General features: G+C 38.8%; 1 protein-coding gene across 4 annotated transcripts in view; it reads left to right on the forward strand.

Annotated features, from left to right (window-relative positions):
• The first annotated feature begins 294 nt into the window (after nt 1-294).
• The window catches only part of PDSS2 (decaprenyl diphosphate synthase subunit 2), a 268,202-nt gene continuing 249,638 nt past the window's right edge, over nt 295-18,858 (forward strand). For all 4 annotated transcript variants that reach the window (XR_014295138.1, XM_082634002.1, XM_082634003.1 and 1 more), the window contains exon 1: nt 295-845. Coding sequence is in view for 3 of the 4 variants with exons in the window: in XM_082634002.1 (XP_082490128.1) it covers nt 565-845 (281 nt within the window). In the remaining variant the exon portion in view is untranslated. The remainder of the gene's footprint in view (nt 846-18,858) is intronic.

Below are 18,858 nucleotides of genomic sequence, written 5' to 3' on the forward strand. Positions count from 1 at the left end.
GTGCCCACTCTGCGCTGGGCGCTGGGAATCCTACGACGAATCAGACTCGTCCCAGATTCAAGGGGCTGGGGCACCACTCGGAGCCCCCACCCCGATCTCTGTCACCCTCTGTCCTCGCAGGCCGGGACGAGAAAGTGGGAGGAGCTGATGTTTTCATCCTACCTCGCCTTCCGGGGTTCACCTCCAAAGCCCCGCCCCTTCGGGTCGTTCACGGCTGCGCCGTAAAGTAGGAAAAAATTCTTTGCCGCAGAACAGCCCGCCTCCGTCTTTACGGCAAGCCGTATTTGACGCTCACAATATGGCGTTCCCCACTTAGGCAGTGCTGTGGCTGCTACCCTAGATGGCCGTGGGCAGCGCTGACTTGAGGCTGTTGTCTGTCTAACCCAGGCTGCAGAAAGCTGCAGTTAAAGTTCGCTTCTGGTCACGGCTCCAGAAACCCACCCTCGTCTGAGGGTCAGAATCGCTGCTTCCTTCTAGTTCCCGCAAGTTCTTCATCTGCTTCTAGCTTGTTTCCCGCGCCACCTCCGGACACCCTCAAGTCCCTGACACCCCCAGACTCAAACTATGAGCCTTCGGCAGCTGCTTTTGCGCTTGCCCTGTTATCTCGGGGCCTCGGGGCCCCGGCGTGGCGCCCTCGACACCATCTCCTCGGTGGTCTCCTGGCGTGGCCAGTCCTCCAGGTCCCCGGCCCACTGGAACCAAGTGGTGTCAGAGGCGGAGAAGATCGTGGGCTACCCCACGTCCTTCATGAGCCTCCGCTGCCTGCTGAGCGACGAGCTCAGCAACATCGCTATGCAGGTGCGGAAGCTGGTGGGGACTCAGCACCCTCTGCTTACCACAGCCAGGTGAGCTACTCCCTCTCGCCCTGACACACTCGCACCCACTCGGGTCCTTTTTCCTGGCCTATACACCCTTTCCTCCCTCTCTGAGACTGACTGCCTGCTTATTCCTTTTTACCTCTTCCTTTCCTCAGCCATCCTAGGCATTCGATGTTGTGTCTTCTCTACTCACCTTAACTTACTAACTCTGTTTGCGGAGGAAGACTGAGAACACGTGCGCTTTTCGCGTTTTTGCTTCTTAACTACTGAAGGTGAAGTTGTCACAGTGATTTGTGGAGAAATCGAGTAGGGATGTGGGTTTGAGTCACTTCCTAGAAATGGTCTTTTAAAAGTGGGATAGGTTTATTTTTGGTTCCGCGTTATTCGAGAGGTCACCTCTAGAAAGAATGGGGAGGGGGAGATAGGCCGAAAGTTAGTTACTTGCAACGTTTGTCTCAGGCTTGAAGTAGGAATTTATTTAGTCAGTAGTCATTTTCCCCTCGGGATTTTTATCACTTATGCTGAACTACTACTGTGAAATCTGCCATTAGGACTTTAAGGACCACAACTTTTGGTTCCATTTTTTAAAACTCCACCTTTTTATTAAATAATTTCAAACATACTGAAAATTTGCAAGAATAAAAATAATACAAAGAACATACTTTTTTTTTTGCAGTACGCGGGCCTCTCACTGTTGTGGGATCCTCCCGAACCGGGGCACGAACCCGTGTCCCCTGCAGTGGCAGGCGGAGTCTCACCCACTGCGCCACCAGGGAAGCCCACAAAGAACATACTTTATAATCATATTCACCTATGGTATACATATATATGTATACTATTCACATGTATATGTAAACAAAATACATACACACACACACAGATATATTTTTCCTGAGTCATTTTGGAGTACATTGCATATGTCATGGTCCTTTACCCCCAGGTACTTCATTTCATAAGCACAGGGATAGTCTTTACATAACTACATTAATCAACTTACTTTTAATATTGGTACAGTACTTTTACTTAATCTACCACTGATAGTCCACTTTTGTTAATTGACCCAATAATTTTTTTTTTATAGCATTCTTTCATCTTTAGTACAGGATCCAGCCTAAAATGAGGTATTACTTTAGTTGTCATGTCTCTTTAGTCTCCTTCAATTGAGAATATTTCCACAGTTCTTCACTTTCATGACTGGAGCATTGGTTCTCAAATGGCGCAGTCTGCCCACTAGGGAACATTTGGCAGTGTATGGAGATGTCACAACTGGGGCATGCTACTGGTGTTTAGTAGGTAGAGGCCAGAGATGTTGCTAAACACCCTACAATGCCCAGGACAGCCCCCTACAATGAAGAATTAGGTGCACCAACATGTCAGTAGTACCAAGGTAGAGAAATCCTGGACAAAAATTATCTTTTTAAAAAATGTTTTCTTTAAAAAAAAACACTTTTGAGGGCTTCCCTGGTGGCACAGTGGTTGAGAGTCCGCCTGCCGATGCAGGGGACGCGGGTTCGTGCCCCGGTCCGGGAGGATCCCACATGCCACGGAGCGGCTGGGCCCGTGAGCCATGGCCGCTGAGCCTGCGCGTCTGGAGCCTGTGCTCCGCAACGGGAGAGGCCACGGCAGTGAGAGGCCTGCGTACCACAAAACAAAAACAAAAACAAAAACAAAAAAAACTTTTGAAATAATTGGATATTCACATGCAGTTGGAAGAAATAATGCAGAGAGAGCCAATGTACCCTTTATGCAGTTTCTCCCCCCAAGCAGGATATTGACAGTGATACAGTCAAGATGCAGAACGTTTCCATCACTACAAGGATCCCTCACGTTGCTCTTTTATAGCCACCCTCACTTCCCTTGCCCATCCTCTTGCTTTAATTTTTTATGAGACACTTGATATTTCTTTGTTACTAGTTACCAAATAGCAATAGTAGAGTGATTTTATTTCTTGGCATCATTCCCAGTTATCAGGAATGTCATTTTATGAGTAGGCTAAACTTGTCCCGAAGCTGGAATGTTAGTTCTCCAGAGATTCTAGATGATACACACTCAAAACACACATACGTATATATTTTAAAGCTTAATAATGAAACGAATGAGCTTACCATCCAATTGAAGAAGTGTAACTTTATCAATCCTATTGAACCTTCTCTCTTCACTGGTCCATCTCCCTGATCCCCACTATACTGAGTTTTGTGTTTATTTTTCCTTCTAAAATTACACGAGTGTTTCCTTAAATAGTAATGTGTTTAATTTTGCTCATTTTTGAGATTTATAAATATACTAGTTTATTGCATGCAGTCCTTTGTGACTTGCTCTTACATTCGACATTGTTTCTGACATTTATCCCTGTTGTGTTTAACTGTACTTCATTAGTTTTTCACTGGTGTGTAAAATCCTGCTGTGTAAATATACCACAGTCTTCTTTCGGTCAGCATTTGGGTTGTTTGCAGTTTTGGATGCTATGAAAAGTGCTGCTGTGAATATGCAGCATGCATCTCCTGGCGTACTTGTCTTGAGAGAATAAAGGCGTGTGTGCACATGTGTTCAGCTTTAGGAGATAGTAAATTGTTTTCCGAAGTGGTTGTACCAGTGTACATTCTCACTAGCAGTGTCTGAGTTCAGGTTACTCTGTGTTCTCACAACACACGAACCATGAAGTGTCTTAGTTTTTGCTAATCAAATAGTGGGTTTTTCTGTATGTGATGGGAATGATAGTTTTAGCAGTGGAGGTTGTAGTAGTAGAGCCAGCCCTCCGGATCCGTAGGTTCCACAACCACAGATTGAACCAAGTGTGAATCGAAAATATGCAGGGGAAGAAAAATTTCAGAAAGTTCCAAAAAACAAAACTTGAATTTGCTGTGCACCAGCAACTATTTGTATAGCATTAACATTGTATTTACAACTATTTACATAGAATTTACATTGTATTAGGTATTGTAGGTAGTCTAGAGATGATTTAAAGTATAGGGGAGGATGTGCCTTGGGTTATATGCAAATACTGTGCCATTTTATATGAGGGACTTGAGCATCCTTGGATTTTGATACCCGTGGGGGTTCCTGGCTCCAGTCCTCCTGGACTGTATATTACATTGTGCAGATGCATATTGTAGTCTCTGTAATAAAGTGTTGAAGTGAAAAGGGGAGAACTAGAAAGAGCCTTATTAATGTATGTATTCTGAGAATTGCACTTCATCTACTTAAATGTCAGACCATCAGTTGGGGTCTTAGAGAAGATTCCTTCTGAGGGCACCAGAGACACACTAGATGAAAGCTTGTAAGACTGATGGCTCTGAAACTTCCCTGACTGTATGTAGCCTACCGTGCCTGCCTAGTCCCATATTACGGTGAAAGAATTGAAGAGGAACAAAATAGTAAGTTTCAGCAAAGTTGTAGTAACATATATAGATTATTTTGTAAGAAAAGGAGGAGCTAATCTGCATATAGTTTTATTACATTTATTTAAATTATTATTATTTATTTATTTATTTATTTATTTATGGCTGTGTTGGCTCCTCGTTTCTGTGCGAGGGCTTTCTCTAGTTGCGGCAAGCGGGGGCCACTCCTCATCGCGGTGCGCAGGCCTCTCACTGCCGCGGCCTCTCCCGTTGCGGAGCACAGGCTCCAGACGCACAGGCTCAGTACCTGTGGCTCACGGGGCTTAGTTGCTCCGCGGCACGTGGGATCCTCCCAGACCAGGGCTCGAACCCCTGTCCCCTGCATTGGCAGGCAGATTCCCAACCACTGCGCCACCAGGGAAGCCCCTATTTAAATTATTTAAACAGTCTAAACTCACAGGCAGCTAATGAACAAAAAACTTTTGGGGAGAGGGTCGTGCATATATCTGTTTTAGCAGAGAAGCAGGCATCTGATCCATAGGGTAGGCAGATTGTGGTTATTGTAAATTATAGCTAAAAACATGGATTAAGCAGCTATATTGTTTCACATACTGCACCTTACTTTGTTGAAATCTTGTGAGCAAAGCATTGATAATTAAGAGAGAGAACCTCTCAGTATGCTATCCAAAGGACACAAATACCCCATAGAGTTAATATAGTTAGGACCATAGGAAATTGGCTTCGGTAAATTCTTTTACTAGTTCCATTTTACATTTTACATTATTTACTTAAATCAATATTCTAATCCCTTGGGTCATTTTACTTTTTGGGTAGATATACATGGTATTGATATATTAGGGGTGAATCATATCTTATGGCCCTAAAATTTAGATGTATAGTGACATTTTTGGCAAACAGGAGGAGAAAAAAAAGGAAATCACCATAATTCAGTATTCACTACCTTCTCTTTCTTTGCCTAAGTTATCTCATCAAGAAAAAGGAAAAAAGCCTAGAACTATACTTTTATAAAATTTAATTGAGAAATGAGATTAAATTTAAAATCTTGAGATTTAGTGAGATAATGATCTTATTACTAGGAACAATGTAGCAATTAGCTAATTTTTTACTCTTGTTCTAGATGTTCTAGTTTCTCTAGTTGTAAGTTCCAATTAGATAAATAATCCTTAATTCAATGTTTATTAAAGCTTATGGAGGAATATAAAGAATTCTAAAACATGGACCATGTCCTTTGAGAATAGACATTGTGTTGGACACAAATATATTTACAAATATCAAAAGGAGGTAAATGACTTGTTACTAATGAGTAGTAGAGATATATTAGCTATTACATTTAGAGATACTGAAGTGGCCTGGCGAAAGGTAAATCCTGTATGATATTACTTATATGTGGAATAAAATATAAAACAATCTAGTGAATATAACAAAAAAGAAACAAATTCACAGGCACAGAGAACAATCTGGTGGCTACTAGTAAGGAGAGGGAAGGGGGAGGGGCAAGTTAGGAGTAGGGGATTAAGAGGTACAAACTACTAAGTGTAAAATAAATAAGCTACAAAAATATGTTGTATAACACAGGGAATATAGCCAATATTTTATAATAACTGTGAATGGGGTATAACCTTTAAAAATTGTGATTTACTATGTTGTACACCTGAAACATACACAATTGTACATTAACTATACCTCAGTAACAAAAATTTAAAAACTAAAGTGGCTGGAATAGTAGAGAACCTTTCATCAAGAAACTGGGATGTGATTGGGATAGATGGATAGAAATTACATGGGTAGTGTTTTAGAGTGGTGGTACTATATTACAATTTTTTTTCTTCTTGATTCTTTTTTCTTCTTTCTCAGGCTGTCATACCTCTACTAGGCATAGGGAGGACCTTAAAAGCAAGAATAAGCAGTACAGTAAAGTAAAATGAACAGCATGAATGGAACTAGAATAGCTAAAACAATATTGGAAAAAAACAAAGAAGAAAGTGGGAGGAGTCATTCTACCTTATGTTAAGCCTAATATATATAGCTTAATTGATCAAGACAGTGTGGTATTGGCAGAGGAATAGACAGATTGAGGGAACAGAATAGAGAACTCAGAAATAGATCAACACAAATATACCCAATTGATTTTTGACAAAGGTGCAAAAGCAATTCAATGGAGGGAGAACAGTCTTTTCAACAAATGGTGCTGGAACAATTGGACAGTATAGGCAAGAAAATGAACCTTGACCTAAACCTCACACCATATTAAAAAAAAAGGTCTATGTAAAATGGAATTAAATGTGAAATGTAAAACTATAAAACTTAAGAAAACATAGGAGAACATTTTTGGGACCTAGGACTAGGTAAACAGCTCTTAGACATGAAACCAAAAATGCAGTTCATTAAAGAAAAAATATAATAATTGGACTTCATCAAAATTGAAAACTTTGCTCTGCAAAAAGACCTTGTAATAGGATGAAAAGATTAGCCACAGGAAGAAAACATTTGCAAATCACTATCTCAAGAAGGACTTGTATCCAGAATATGTAAAGAACTCCCTAAACTCAGTGGTAAGAGAACGAACAATACAATTAGGAAGTGGGCAAAAAGAGCCTATAAAGATGGCAAGTAAGCATATGAAAAGTTGTTCAACATTATTAGCCATTAGAAAATTGTAAGTTAAAACCATGATGAGATACCACTACAAACCTATTAGAATGGCTAAAATAAAAAATACAATATGAAGTCCTGGTGAGAAACTAGATTTCTCATACATTGCTGATGGGAATGTAAAAATGGTACAGCCACTCTGGAATACAGCATGGCAATTTTTTATAAAATTAAACATACACTTAACATACAACTCAGCTATCACACTTGTGAGCATTTATCCCAGAGAAATAATAACTCATATCAAAACCTATCGTGAATGCTTGTAGCAACCTTATTTGTAACAGCCAAAAACTGGAAACAACCCATATGTCATTCAAAGGTGAGTGGTTGAACAAACTGTGGTACAACCATACAATGGAATACTACTCAACAATGAAAAGAAATGAACTATTAATGTGAATATACTTAACACTACCGAACTGTATACTTAAAAATAGCTTAGATGGTAAATTTTATGTGTATTTTACCACAACTAAGGAAAAAGTCAATTTCAAAAGTATGATTCCATTTATACGACATTTTCAAAATGACAAAACTATAGAGATGGAGAACAGATTAGTGGCTACTAAGTCATAAACAGTGTGGGGAACAGGGAGGAGTGTAAATACAAAGGAGTATATTGTGGTGATGGAACAGTTTAGTATCGTGATTGTGATGATAGGTACATGAATCAATACATGGTATAAAGTTGTGTAGAACAGTATATACCTACACACAAACGAATGCAGGGTTTTGAAAAGTGCTGAAAATGGAATAAGGTCTGTAGTTTTGTTAACAGTAATATACCAATGTTAACTTTTAGGTTTTGATATTGTACTACAGCTATATATTGGGGGAAGCTGGATGAAAGATACATAAGGACTTTTTATACAGTCAGTCCTTAACCACGAGTTCTGTGTCTGTGGATTCAGCCAACCATGGATTGAGAATATTTGGGGGAAAAAAATTCCCCAAAAGCAAAACTTGAATTTGCTGAGCCAGGCAACTATTTATATATAACATCTACATTGTATTTACTACTATTTACATGATATTTACATTGTGTTAGGTATTATAAGTCATCTAGAGATGATTTAAAGTATACTGGAGGGGGCTTCCCTTGTGGCACAGTGGTTAAGAATCCGCCCGCCAATGCAGGGGACATGGGTTCGAGCCCTGGTCTGGGAAGATCCCACGTGCTGCGGAGCAACTAAACCTGTGCGCCACAACTACTGAGCCTGCGCTCTAGAGCCCGTGAGCCACAACTGCTGAAGCCTGCGTGCCTAGAGCTCATGCTCCGCAACAAGAGAGGCCACCGCGATGAGAAGCCCGCGCACCGCAGCAAAGAGTAGCCCCCACTCACCGCAACTAGAGAAAGCCCATATGCAGCAACGAAGACCCAACGCAGCCAAAAAAGATAGTATACTGGAGGATGCACATAGGTTATATGCAGATACTACACCCTTTTATAAAAGGGACTTGAGCAACACAAATTTTGGTATCCTTAGGGTGTCCTATAACCAGTGCCTCTGTGGATACCTAGGGAAGACTGTACTATTTTTGCATCTTTCTGTCAGTCTGTAATTATTTCATTATTTTGAAAAGCTAAAAGAAATCACTTTGAAAAGAGAGAGAATGAATGGATGGATGGATGGATGAATGAACAAACAGTAAGTAAGCCTAGGAGACAGGAGGCTTGTATGTTCTACTTTCATCTCTGTCAGTAGGTAACAGTGTGACCTTAGGCAAGTTATTCCATCTCTGGGCTTTAGTTTCCTAAGCAGTGAAGTAGAAAGTTTGACTAAATGATTTCCAAAAGTGTTGCCAGTTCTGGACTAGTAGAAATTAGTGTTGTAACTGAACATAGCAGCTAAGGGAGCTGTTGTCACTTCTCAGGCAGGGAATGAGCAGATTGAATGCAATATGTATTGATAGTTCATATCTATCATCCTTTTCCTACTGTTTAAGAATTCTGAAAGCTCAGAAAAAATGTTTTCTTAGACTCATAAATCTGACCTGATCTGATGTGAGATCATTTATAGTCTTCTTTATCCCACTTAATGTGAATATTCTTGCATTTTGCTACAGAAATATTAATGTGTTTGATTACAGGGTGCTGCCCCAGATTTTTCTGGAGTGCTGGGTGAATTGCACCTTCCTAAAATCGAAAAATTTCAAATTCTGAAAGACATTTGGTTTCAAGGACTTTGGATGAGGGATTGTGGACCTGTCCAAGCTAGACAGTGGTATTATATGTAGGATGATGTCAAAGTCCGGGTATGTGATGTGGATGGGTAGTGTGGGAGAGGTTGAAGGTAGTGACAGTGCATCAGTCCCCACTTTCTCCCAGTACAGCTTGAACCCTATAGGCCATTACTATCTTGCTAATTAAATGTAATTATCCATTTGTGCAAAATATATATTTTTATTTTTAGTCACTTAAATTTCTATAAATCAGTATTATTTTTAAGTACTTCTAGCTTTTATAAATTCACTGCATATACTATCTACTGTCAAGAACTTAAGAGCTTTTAATAAACATATGGAGGACACTTGTTTCAAAGATAGTAACAATACTTTTTTTCATGTAGAATTGGTTAAATTCTTGTTGTTTAACATAGCTAATTCCATTGAGCAATGTGGCTTTGTGTTCATCGATTACTCTTGACAGATTTGGCTCTTAGGATTACGTTTTTGTTTAAATATTCTGTCTTTTTACTTTTGCCTTGGAAAAACTGTGATCTCTATTTCAGATTTAGATAGATGGGATCAATTTGGTATGCATTTATTGGAGACAAATTATGACATTTAGTCTCTCTCTTAGAGGGTATTGATTCCTGGGTAGAGACTTTTTGTTCCTGACTGAGTTCACTAGTTACTTAGCTACCTAAAAAACCTTATTAGTCTTTTTCTGCATGGTAAACTTCTTTAGAGCTCTTTGAATTTATTATTAGAAATTTAATTTTAGTCTCTCCCATGTTTATGAAAGACCCTTTCTAGATTCAGTTCTGTAATTACTGTACTGAAAGCCTACATTACTTATGAAGGACTTTTTCTTGGAAGACTTGGAGAACATTATAAATTTTAATTCATTCCACAAATATTTGAGGTGCTCTGGGCATGGATATACAAATAAGAATAAGACATAGTTGCTGCCCTTGAGGAATTCGTGAGAGGGAGTACAGTGAGCATGAGCTCTGGAATCAGACTGTTTAGATGCATATCCTGACTCTACCACTGCCAAGGTATGGGATCTCAGGCAATTTACTTTACCTCTCTGTGCCTTAGTTTCCTCATTTGTAAAATGAGGATAATAATAGTACCTATATCTTAGGGTTTTATGAAGAGTAAATGGGCAAATATAGGTAAAGTACTTAGAAGAGTACCTGGAACATGGAAAGGAGTCACATGTTAGCAGTTACCGTTATTATTAGAAAGTCATTTTAGTGGGGAGACATGCAAATAGAGGATATTGAGATAAATGCTGTAGTATGTGTGAACAATATGCTGTAGAGGCAGAGAAAGAGGAAGAAAATCTCTCTCTAGAGAAAATTGAAGACTTCCAAAGTTAAGGTGACGTAAGAGTTGGGTCATGTTGGATGGGAAGGAAATGACCAAGGCAGGGAAAGATAAGCCACAAGGAGTTGCCTAGCAAAGTGTAGGGAAGTAGTAGTTTGGGGTATGCTGAACAAGGGATAGACGAGGCAAAAAGGATAGATTGGAAATGTCTGCTTCTGCTAAGCTAGAATAATATGCTGTAAACAAGTAGAAAACTGGATACAATATATATGAAACAACTATATTCTGCTTAGAGTACAGGGACCACAGGATTGTGATCCCTGTGAGTGAGAAAACAAATGAGATGAGAGCTGTGATCACTCTGACTTTCTGCTGAGAGGTACTTTCCAAATAGCAGCACAGAGAGGGGGAACTCGAGCAGAGGGTGCTGGCACTGCTGAGTTGAAGAGACGGATCAGATCTGGGGGAGGCTGAGGCAGCTGGAAATTGTGGGACAGAGTGCAGAAGAGGAGAGAGCATGCACAGAAAGGCTCCAGAAATCTAAGGTGCCCGCTTGAGTCTGTTATTGAAAACTAAGCAGCACACACATAGGATGCTTGGGCACTATAAGCTGTACAACTGTCAGAGTTCTCCCAGAGCTGGGAGACGTGCAAGTCTGACTGAACAATGTGGAAAGAACTTGTTGAACAGCTGGGCACTCTAGAGAAGTGCCCAGAACTTTACCCAGAAAAGTTTTGCCTTAGTAATGGGACCAGTGGTATTCTTAATTCCTACTAATTAACGTTAGCTCAGAGCTAGTAGGTAATAATCCTCAAGAGGATTGGGTATTTTCCTTTTGCCAACTCATCATTACCTGGGTAGTGGCCGGAGATGCATTCGGGAAAAAAATCTTCCAGAGGGATTTGGCCTCCTCTTCATTCAAGAACTGTGGGTCTTAGATTTGAGTGAGAGGCCAAGACTCTCCACTGTAGCGTCTCAGAGAGGTCTCTGTTCACTAGACCTGGAGTTGTTTGTTTTTGGTTATTCAAATCAAAACATCTTAGTGGGCTGGCTATTGATTTGAATTCTTGAATCTGACCAATTAAATATAGACAGGGATTTCTGCCTATCACAACGAAGCCTGAGATTACCTAATATTCCCAATATCTACCTTGCTGCCTGTGAGAGTCACCATGCCCACTTTGCTTCTGGCAGTTAACTGCTACCACCTAGACCCAGCCTCCCCTGGGCTCCTCGCATTGCTTTTTGGGTTCAGGGAGTCCATTTCATTTGTAGTCCCTCCCACCCAAATCTTTAGCCCTTTCTAGAAGCCACTAAAGTGATTAGTAACGATTGTGGTAAGGATGGAGTAACGATGCTCCTCACCAATCTTTTTCTTGTGTCAAGAGCTAAGAGAGAATCTTGTGGGCCCAGTCAGGAGACCTGGTAAAAGCAGTGTGTTAAATGAATAAAAGTTTCATATAGTTTGAATAGAGAATAGTGGTGAGAGAATAGCATCTTTACCATAGGATTCCCTTATTCCAAAGAACCGTCCCAGACGGTCAGAACTATTTTCATACTGGGAATTGCAATTTAGTTTAAATCAAGTACCATCACCTGTCATCGTAAATTAATGCCACTTTGAATAAGTTTTGTATTCAATTTGTAACTTTATTTATTTTAGTTTAAGAACCATAACCATACAGTGTTTATAATTTTTATATTAATACATATTTAAATAACATTTTAATAAAAATCATTTAAGGCAGTACTGGATGACTGAATTTTTACCCTTTAAAAATATTCCAAATGTTACTCAAGGTTGAGGAATACTGACTAGTCTGTGTTCTTAATTCTGGGCCCAGTTAATAAAGATAAGTTGGTTGTAGGTTCTTAAGTGCTATAATACTTAATTATTTGTGGTTAGATTGTAATGAATTAGGATTCAGACATCCACATCTCTCTTCTCATATTGCTCATTATTGCTGTATTGTCAAATGCTTTTCATCAATATTGTATTCTATAATTGTTCCTTCTTTATTCTTCTATAGGATTCAGAATCTTCTTGTGTGTGTGTACGTGTTTTACACACCTTGGATGTTCTTTAGTTACCAAAATTTATTTATCTGTGTTTGTGGTTTTAAGAGTTTAATGAATGTTTTCCCAAGAATAGCTACCCTGGCGTAGGTTTTAAAAATGGGTACTAGATGTTAACCATTCAGATAGTTGTTTCTGATTTAATACTTATCTAAAGTTCTAGATACAAATCTTTAGTTAATGGAGTGCAGCTGGATTTGCTTTTCTTCCTGTGACTCACCAAAGTCTTCTCAAAGCCTTTCATTTTTTTCTATTTTTGTGCACTGAAACTTCATTTTAACAAATATTTTAAAATAGCTTTAAAAATTACCATTCTCTTGGAATCTCCTTGGAAGTTTATTTCATTTGCTCCAGAGATTTTTTTTTAGCAAACTGAATTGGTTTTGTTTCCACAATTGTGAGGCTAGAGATACTTCTAGTGAATATTATATCATATTCTAAAAACTTAGCAGTAGTGTTTTGAATTTTTTAAGCATTGGTAATTTGCATGAGCATATTCTTTTATAGTGTTTAATAATTACAGGGCTTTTTTTTTTTTTTTTTTTTTCTTTTTGCGGTATGCGGGCCTCTCACTGTTGTGGCCTCTCCCGTTGCGGAGCACAGGCTCCGGATGCGCAGGCCCAGCGGCCATGGCTCACGGGCCCAGCCGCTCCGCGGCATATGGGATCCTCCCAGACCGGGGCACGAACCCGTATCCCCTGCATCGGCAGGTGGACTCTCAACCACTGCGCCACCAGGGAGGCCCCAGGGCTTTTTTTTTTTAGCTTCAGGCTTTTCCTTTATTATTTTTCTTCTGTAAATACAAAGCACTGAGTTCCAAAGTAAAAAATAAACAAAAGGCTACATTGAGAGTGATAATCCATACTCCAGAATATGGTTACATGTAAAACAAACATATAAAATACATATATATTATTCACATATAAAATAAGCATGATCACATATGTAATAAACTGATATTTTGTAGCTCTAATATCTACCTTCCAACTTTGTAATGCAATGAACTAAGAAAGTCCCACCAGGTGGGAATTGTCTCACTTCTAGACTTGTCCAGACCATCACTTTCATTGTCCTGGTTCTGTATCTGGACTGATCAGCACTTGATTCTTAATGACCTTCCATAGTATTCAGTCTCTGCATTGGCAGGGTTGCCTCCTTATACGTTAAGATTCTTATACTAAATGTAGATAATTCTCAATATATCTGTCTATAGTTTAAGGAAATAAAAAGTTTACATCAGTTGTATTCTTTTTCTCTCTTGCTATCCTTGGATGGCATTTTACTCAGACATATTTCTTGAATGCCTATGCAGGGTAGTGTGCGAGCTAGTGGATGAATAAAATAGATATGGTTCTTGCACTTGTCACATTCACAACTCCTCCATAAATAAAGGCCCTGCTGGAACAGAAGGTACGTTGGTCTTCTTCAATATGCCACCTTATAAATGCCTGCGAATCACTTGAGAAATGATCTCTCTCTGCATTGGTGTGTCTTTGCTTGTAGGGGGCTTGGGATGGGGAAATACTCCTCCCTTCCTAAGACAGTTTTTGTGGGACATTAATGAGATTCCTTTGGTTTGTTTGGGATAGGTGGTGATTTATAGTTTAAATATTTCTTATGTGCCTATGTAGAATAGAATTCCTCTTTCTCCTCTGAACTTAAAACACTGTTAATAAGTGGACTCCATAGAAAGGAAGATGACTTTTTTTTTTTTTTTCGGTATGCGGGCCTCTCACTGTTGTGGCCTCTCCCGTTGCGGAGCACAGGCTCCGGACGCGCAGGCTCAGCGGCCATGGCTAACGGGCCCAGCCCCTCCACGGCATGTGGGATCTTCCTGGACCGGGGCACGAACCCTTGTCCCCTGCATCGGCAGGCGGACCCTCAATCACTGCGCTACCAGGGAAGCCCGGAAGATGACTTTTTGAAAAGCAGTTGATCCTTGAACAATGTAGGGGTTAGGAGTGCCCACCCTCCCCACAGCTGAAAAACCACAGATAATTTGTAGTCCCTTTCTGTATATAGTATGTGGTTCTTTCATATCTGTGGTTCTACATCTGCTGATTCAACCAGCCAACTATTGTGTAGTACTGAAGTATTTACTAATGAAAAAAAGATCTGCATATAAGTGGAACTGCATATAAGTGCAGTTCAAACCTGTGTTGCTCAAGAGTCAATGTACTATGTCCTAGGTTGTCAATTATATCTTGGCTTTCTCCTCTGTGCTGGAGTACAAATTACCAGGTGGAAGAAGGGTAGAGTAGGTCACTGAAATTCTTTTAAAGGAAAATAAAGCCCATGTGCAACCACTAGACTATTAAAATGTGTTCTTATTAAGAAAGGAGTATTTGAATAAAAATTCAACTTGTTTTTTTTAAAAAGCCAAATTTGAAAAATTGAAGGTAAAATGGAAGAGTATCTTCAAAAATGTTCTGGAAGTTTCTAGTTGTATTATTCCAAATTGGTGATGTTAATATTTTAAAATAATAATACCTGCATGGTTTATTATTCTCCAGGGATACTCTGATCATTGGAGTTGTGCTATTTATTTATTAGATAGTGTTGGAAGTGAATGAGAGGTACTGAGAGAGAAAATTCAAGAGTTGCTGAATTTTCCCTGAGGTTTCCAAGTTTGTGCATACATAATGGTTTTAGTCACTTATTCGTTTTTCTTCCCACCTTACTGCCAGTGTCTACTTTGTGTTTGTACAAATTTTTGTTTCTCAAGAAAAAAATCTATTTCCCAACAATATCATATTGTATCTCCAAACTTCTCTTAAAGCTTTTTCTCTTAGTTTTCAGTATGCATTATTTCACTTTTCTTTTTTCACTGCCAATGTCTTAATTGAAATTTTAATACTCTCTTAGTTTTTCACTGTTCCAGTTTATTGTCCTAAAAAAACATGGATTCGATCCCTGGTGAATTACAGGGCTTTGTGACGGGTGCTTTCTATATCTTAAATGGTTAAATATCACCAAATAAATGAAATTTATTTTATCCTCAATAAAAATGGTTTCACAAATCTTCATTAACATTTCTTTCTAACTTTAGGCTATTTCTTTTATGTTACTGTGTATTTAAAGGAGTGTCAGTTTCACAGGACTAATACTAAGCTTTTATTTAAAAGCATTTTTATGTAGTTCTATTATTTTTAAATATTATTTATTTCTTCATGTACTTTTTATTCCATAGTACCCATGATTAAAAACAAGTATGACTACATGACAATAAAGTGTGCCTGGTATAATTTTATGAGTACATAGAAAGGAGCCCCAGAAATGAACATCTAGAGGTTAGTGGTCCTGGCCCCAGTATTTTAACCTAACTTTAAAAATACTCATGGATGTACCTGGGCAACTTAGAAAAAAAAACTGGAATGGATCTTTTCCATCCTTGATAACTTTAACTATTGCATAGGATATGTTAAAAAAAATAATTTCTTGATAGTGAATGTATGTTAGAATAATATGTTCATTTGTTAAATGGTCAGGGTAATGTTTCTTGCCCCATAAAAGGGCAGTCCTGGGAGCTTGATGGTTTGATTTCCCTCCAAACTATATTGAGTTTCTGATTATCTACATGTCGGTTTTCCAGTGAAGAATTTCTTTTAAATTCCGGGTCGATATTATCCTGCCACCTGTTTGCTGCTTCTACCACTTTTATTTAATAGTGGGTTGGAGAATGCATACAGATTTTAACTTGGAATTCCAACTAATTTTAGTTTAACTTAATTACAGTGAAAGCATTATATTCTGTGAGGAGCACCGCGAGGGAGGGAGGCAGTATTGGCTGAGGTTGTAGAGAAGAACATGGGCTTGTGAGCTAACCAGTACCCAAACTTGAATTCCAACACTGCTGTTTCCTGGCTGTGTGCACTACAGAATTTTTTGAGCCTTGTTACCTCATCTGTAAAAGAGATGAGATTGTTATTATTCTTGTTTCACAGGATTGTAATGAGAATTACATGAGACAACACTGTAAAATGTTTAGCTCAAGTGCTCAATAAACATAGCTGCTGTTATTAGCTATTGTTTGTGCCCAATAATCCTTTCTCTGTGATCTTAGGTTATTTTTGTTGTTGTTGTTTTCCTTTGCCTAAGTTTGCTTGAAGGATAGTTTTAGGAACCCAGAGAAATATTACAGATGAAAATGATTTGAAAGGTATACCGCACTGTACAAATATAAGGTGGAAGTGGAGTATCATGCCTGTTATTATTAGAAACAGCAGTTGAAGCTGTGTAGTATAGTGGAAAGAACATAGTATTGGAAGCAGATTGACCTGTTCAGACCTGGCTTATGTCATTTACCAGCTGCTGTTGGACAAGTTGACTACTCAGAGCTTCAGTTTTCTCCTCATTGAAAATGAGAATAATAATAGCTATCTTGTGGAATAATAATACCTATCCTGTTGTGAGGCTTGAATGAAAGGCCTAGAGGACAACGTAGTTTTCTTTCCCTGTTTCTAAGTGGAGAATAGGAAACGTCCCTGGTAAAAACAAACATCCTTTCTGAAGCAAAATGCATATTAATTTTGGGTTATAGTTGATTATATTTTCATTAGTGAATTGCAGGTAAAATAGGATTGGCCAGTGGGTTAGGACGATGACTAAAATGGGTTAGGAGGATGAAGAAAGGGGTGCTGGTTAACCTGTGGCCCTGAATTAGATTTTACTACTCTTGAATTCAAAGTGGTTTAGTATAAAGAAAGGAGTTCAAAATATGAATACAGTTGGTTGCTGTGGGTGTGTTATAAACCCAAAGTAGAAAATAGGGAGCCGAGGATCTCTTAGATGGGAGAGGATAATATATGTCAAGATGTTTTGCTAACTTTAGGTCATTTTAGCAATGACTAAGGTATTATCTTTTTTTTTTTTTTTTTTAACCCTGGCCAAGAGTAAAGGGGAAACATCTGGGGATGGCAGATCTCACAAAACTTTCTTTTTGGGTTTGGTATACTCTTTTCCATGGGTAAATTGGCTGCTGTTTAAGCAGTCATTGCTGCTACTGGAACCATATGGGCACTTAGACATCACAGTAGTTGGAGGCCTAAGACAAGTATTTAGGTTTGGTGATGCCCACTCTAGCTTTATGGATTATGAGCAAGGTGCCTGGTTCTTTATATTGCCTATAAATCTTGACCTCTCACTGGATAGCATTTTGGTAAAGCTTACTACAGATTGATAAATTGTACCCTTCTACGATGTGGAGTCACAGACTCTTTAGTAGCTTCCCATGTTCTGTAGGATACAGTTTGGCCTGTGCATGGCAAAACATCCCTTCCTTCTTCTCTAGTCACTTCTGCCACTCCCCCCTTTCCACCCTAAGCTGTGGCCATAGGAGATAAATCATCTATATTCATACCTGGTAAGCATTGCTTCACCTTCAGGACTCAAGTGTTAGCTCTTTTGCTAAGCATTCCCTGACTTTCTCCAGGTTAAATATTTTGCTCATTCCTCTAACTTTCATTCTCTTCAAAAAATTGGAAGCTGTGACGCTATTGAGCTTGCATTCTCCATGGTCTTAATCTGCTTGTGTCAGGTGGTGGCTGCGTTAGACTGGGCATGTGTTGTACACTTTAAATGTATACAGTTATATTTGTCAATTATTCCACAATAAAGCTGGAAAAAAAAAAAAGATTGGCCCTGTGTTCTCCAGTTCACCATTTGAGATGCTTCAGTTACAGCTGGCCATTTCATGGATTAATTGGCTTCTGTGGATCCTTTATTTTGGACCTCTGATTTAGGTATAAGTATTTCTAAGACTGTGAACTTTTCAAAAGAGATGATTTTGTCTGTATATTCATATTGCCTGGCATATACTTGACACATAGAAAGCCTTCAATTCAACTCACAGAATGAATTGAATAAAGCAAAACCTTCCCTAACCAGAGGCCTTTTCCTGACCTTTGCCTTACTCATTACTTTAATTAGATCATGGTGTTTATCTTACATATTATTCTTCATAGCCTAGAACATCATAGTTGAAGATAGTGATCAACTCTTCCTGAAGACAGAGAAGGGAGAAAAATGCACTTAAATTATAGCAGAATTGATTACAGTTAGGTAGGGAAACGTTTTCCTAGACATAACATTTTTTAGGAATGGAGTACCACGAGATGCTGTTGCATCCGTTTATTTTGCAGTCTTCCATGGGATTGGCATATACCTTCTTGAAGACAGAAAGCAAAATTAAAGTCCTTATGAGTCTAGTGATTTTCAGAATGTTTCAGACAGTTTTGACTATACTTAATATATAGTATGAAAATATATTAGCTTTAAGACATTGTAGGTTTAGATAGAATTTGAGAACAAGTTCTAATCAGCAGGTGCACAAATTCTCAAAAAATATGGAGTTTGTCATTCCATAATTTGCTCCTCTATCAAAAACAGCTGACTCTAAAGAGTGCTTCATACTGTTGGCAAATTAATTACAAATGCAGGAAGCAATCTCTGCT

Source organism: Mesoplodon mirus, assembly GCF_964341445.2.
Source record: "Mesoplodon mirus genome assembly, chromosome: 10".
NCBI classification, from domain to species: Eukaryota; Metazoa; Chordata; class Mammalia; order Artiodactyla; family Ziphiidae; genus Mesoplodon; species Mesoplodon mirus.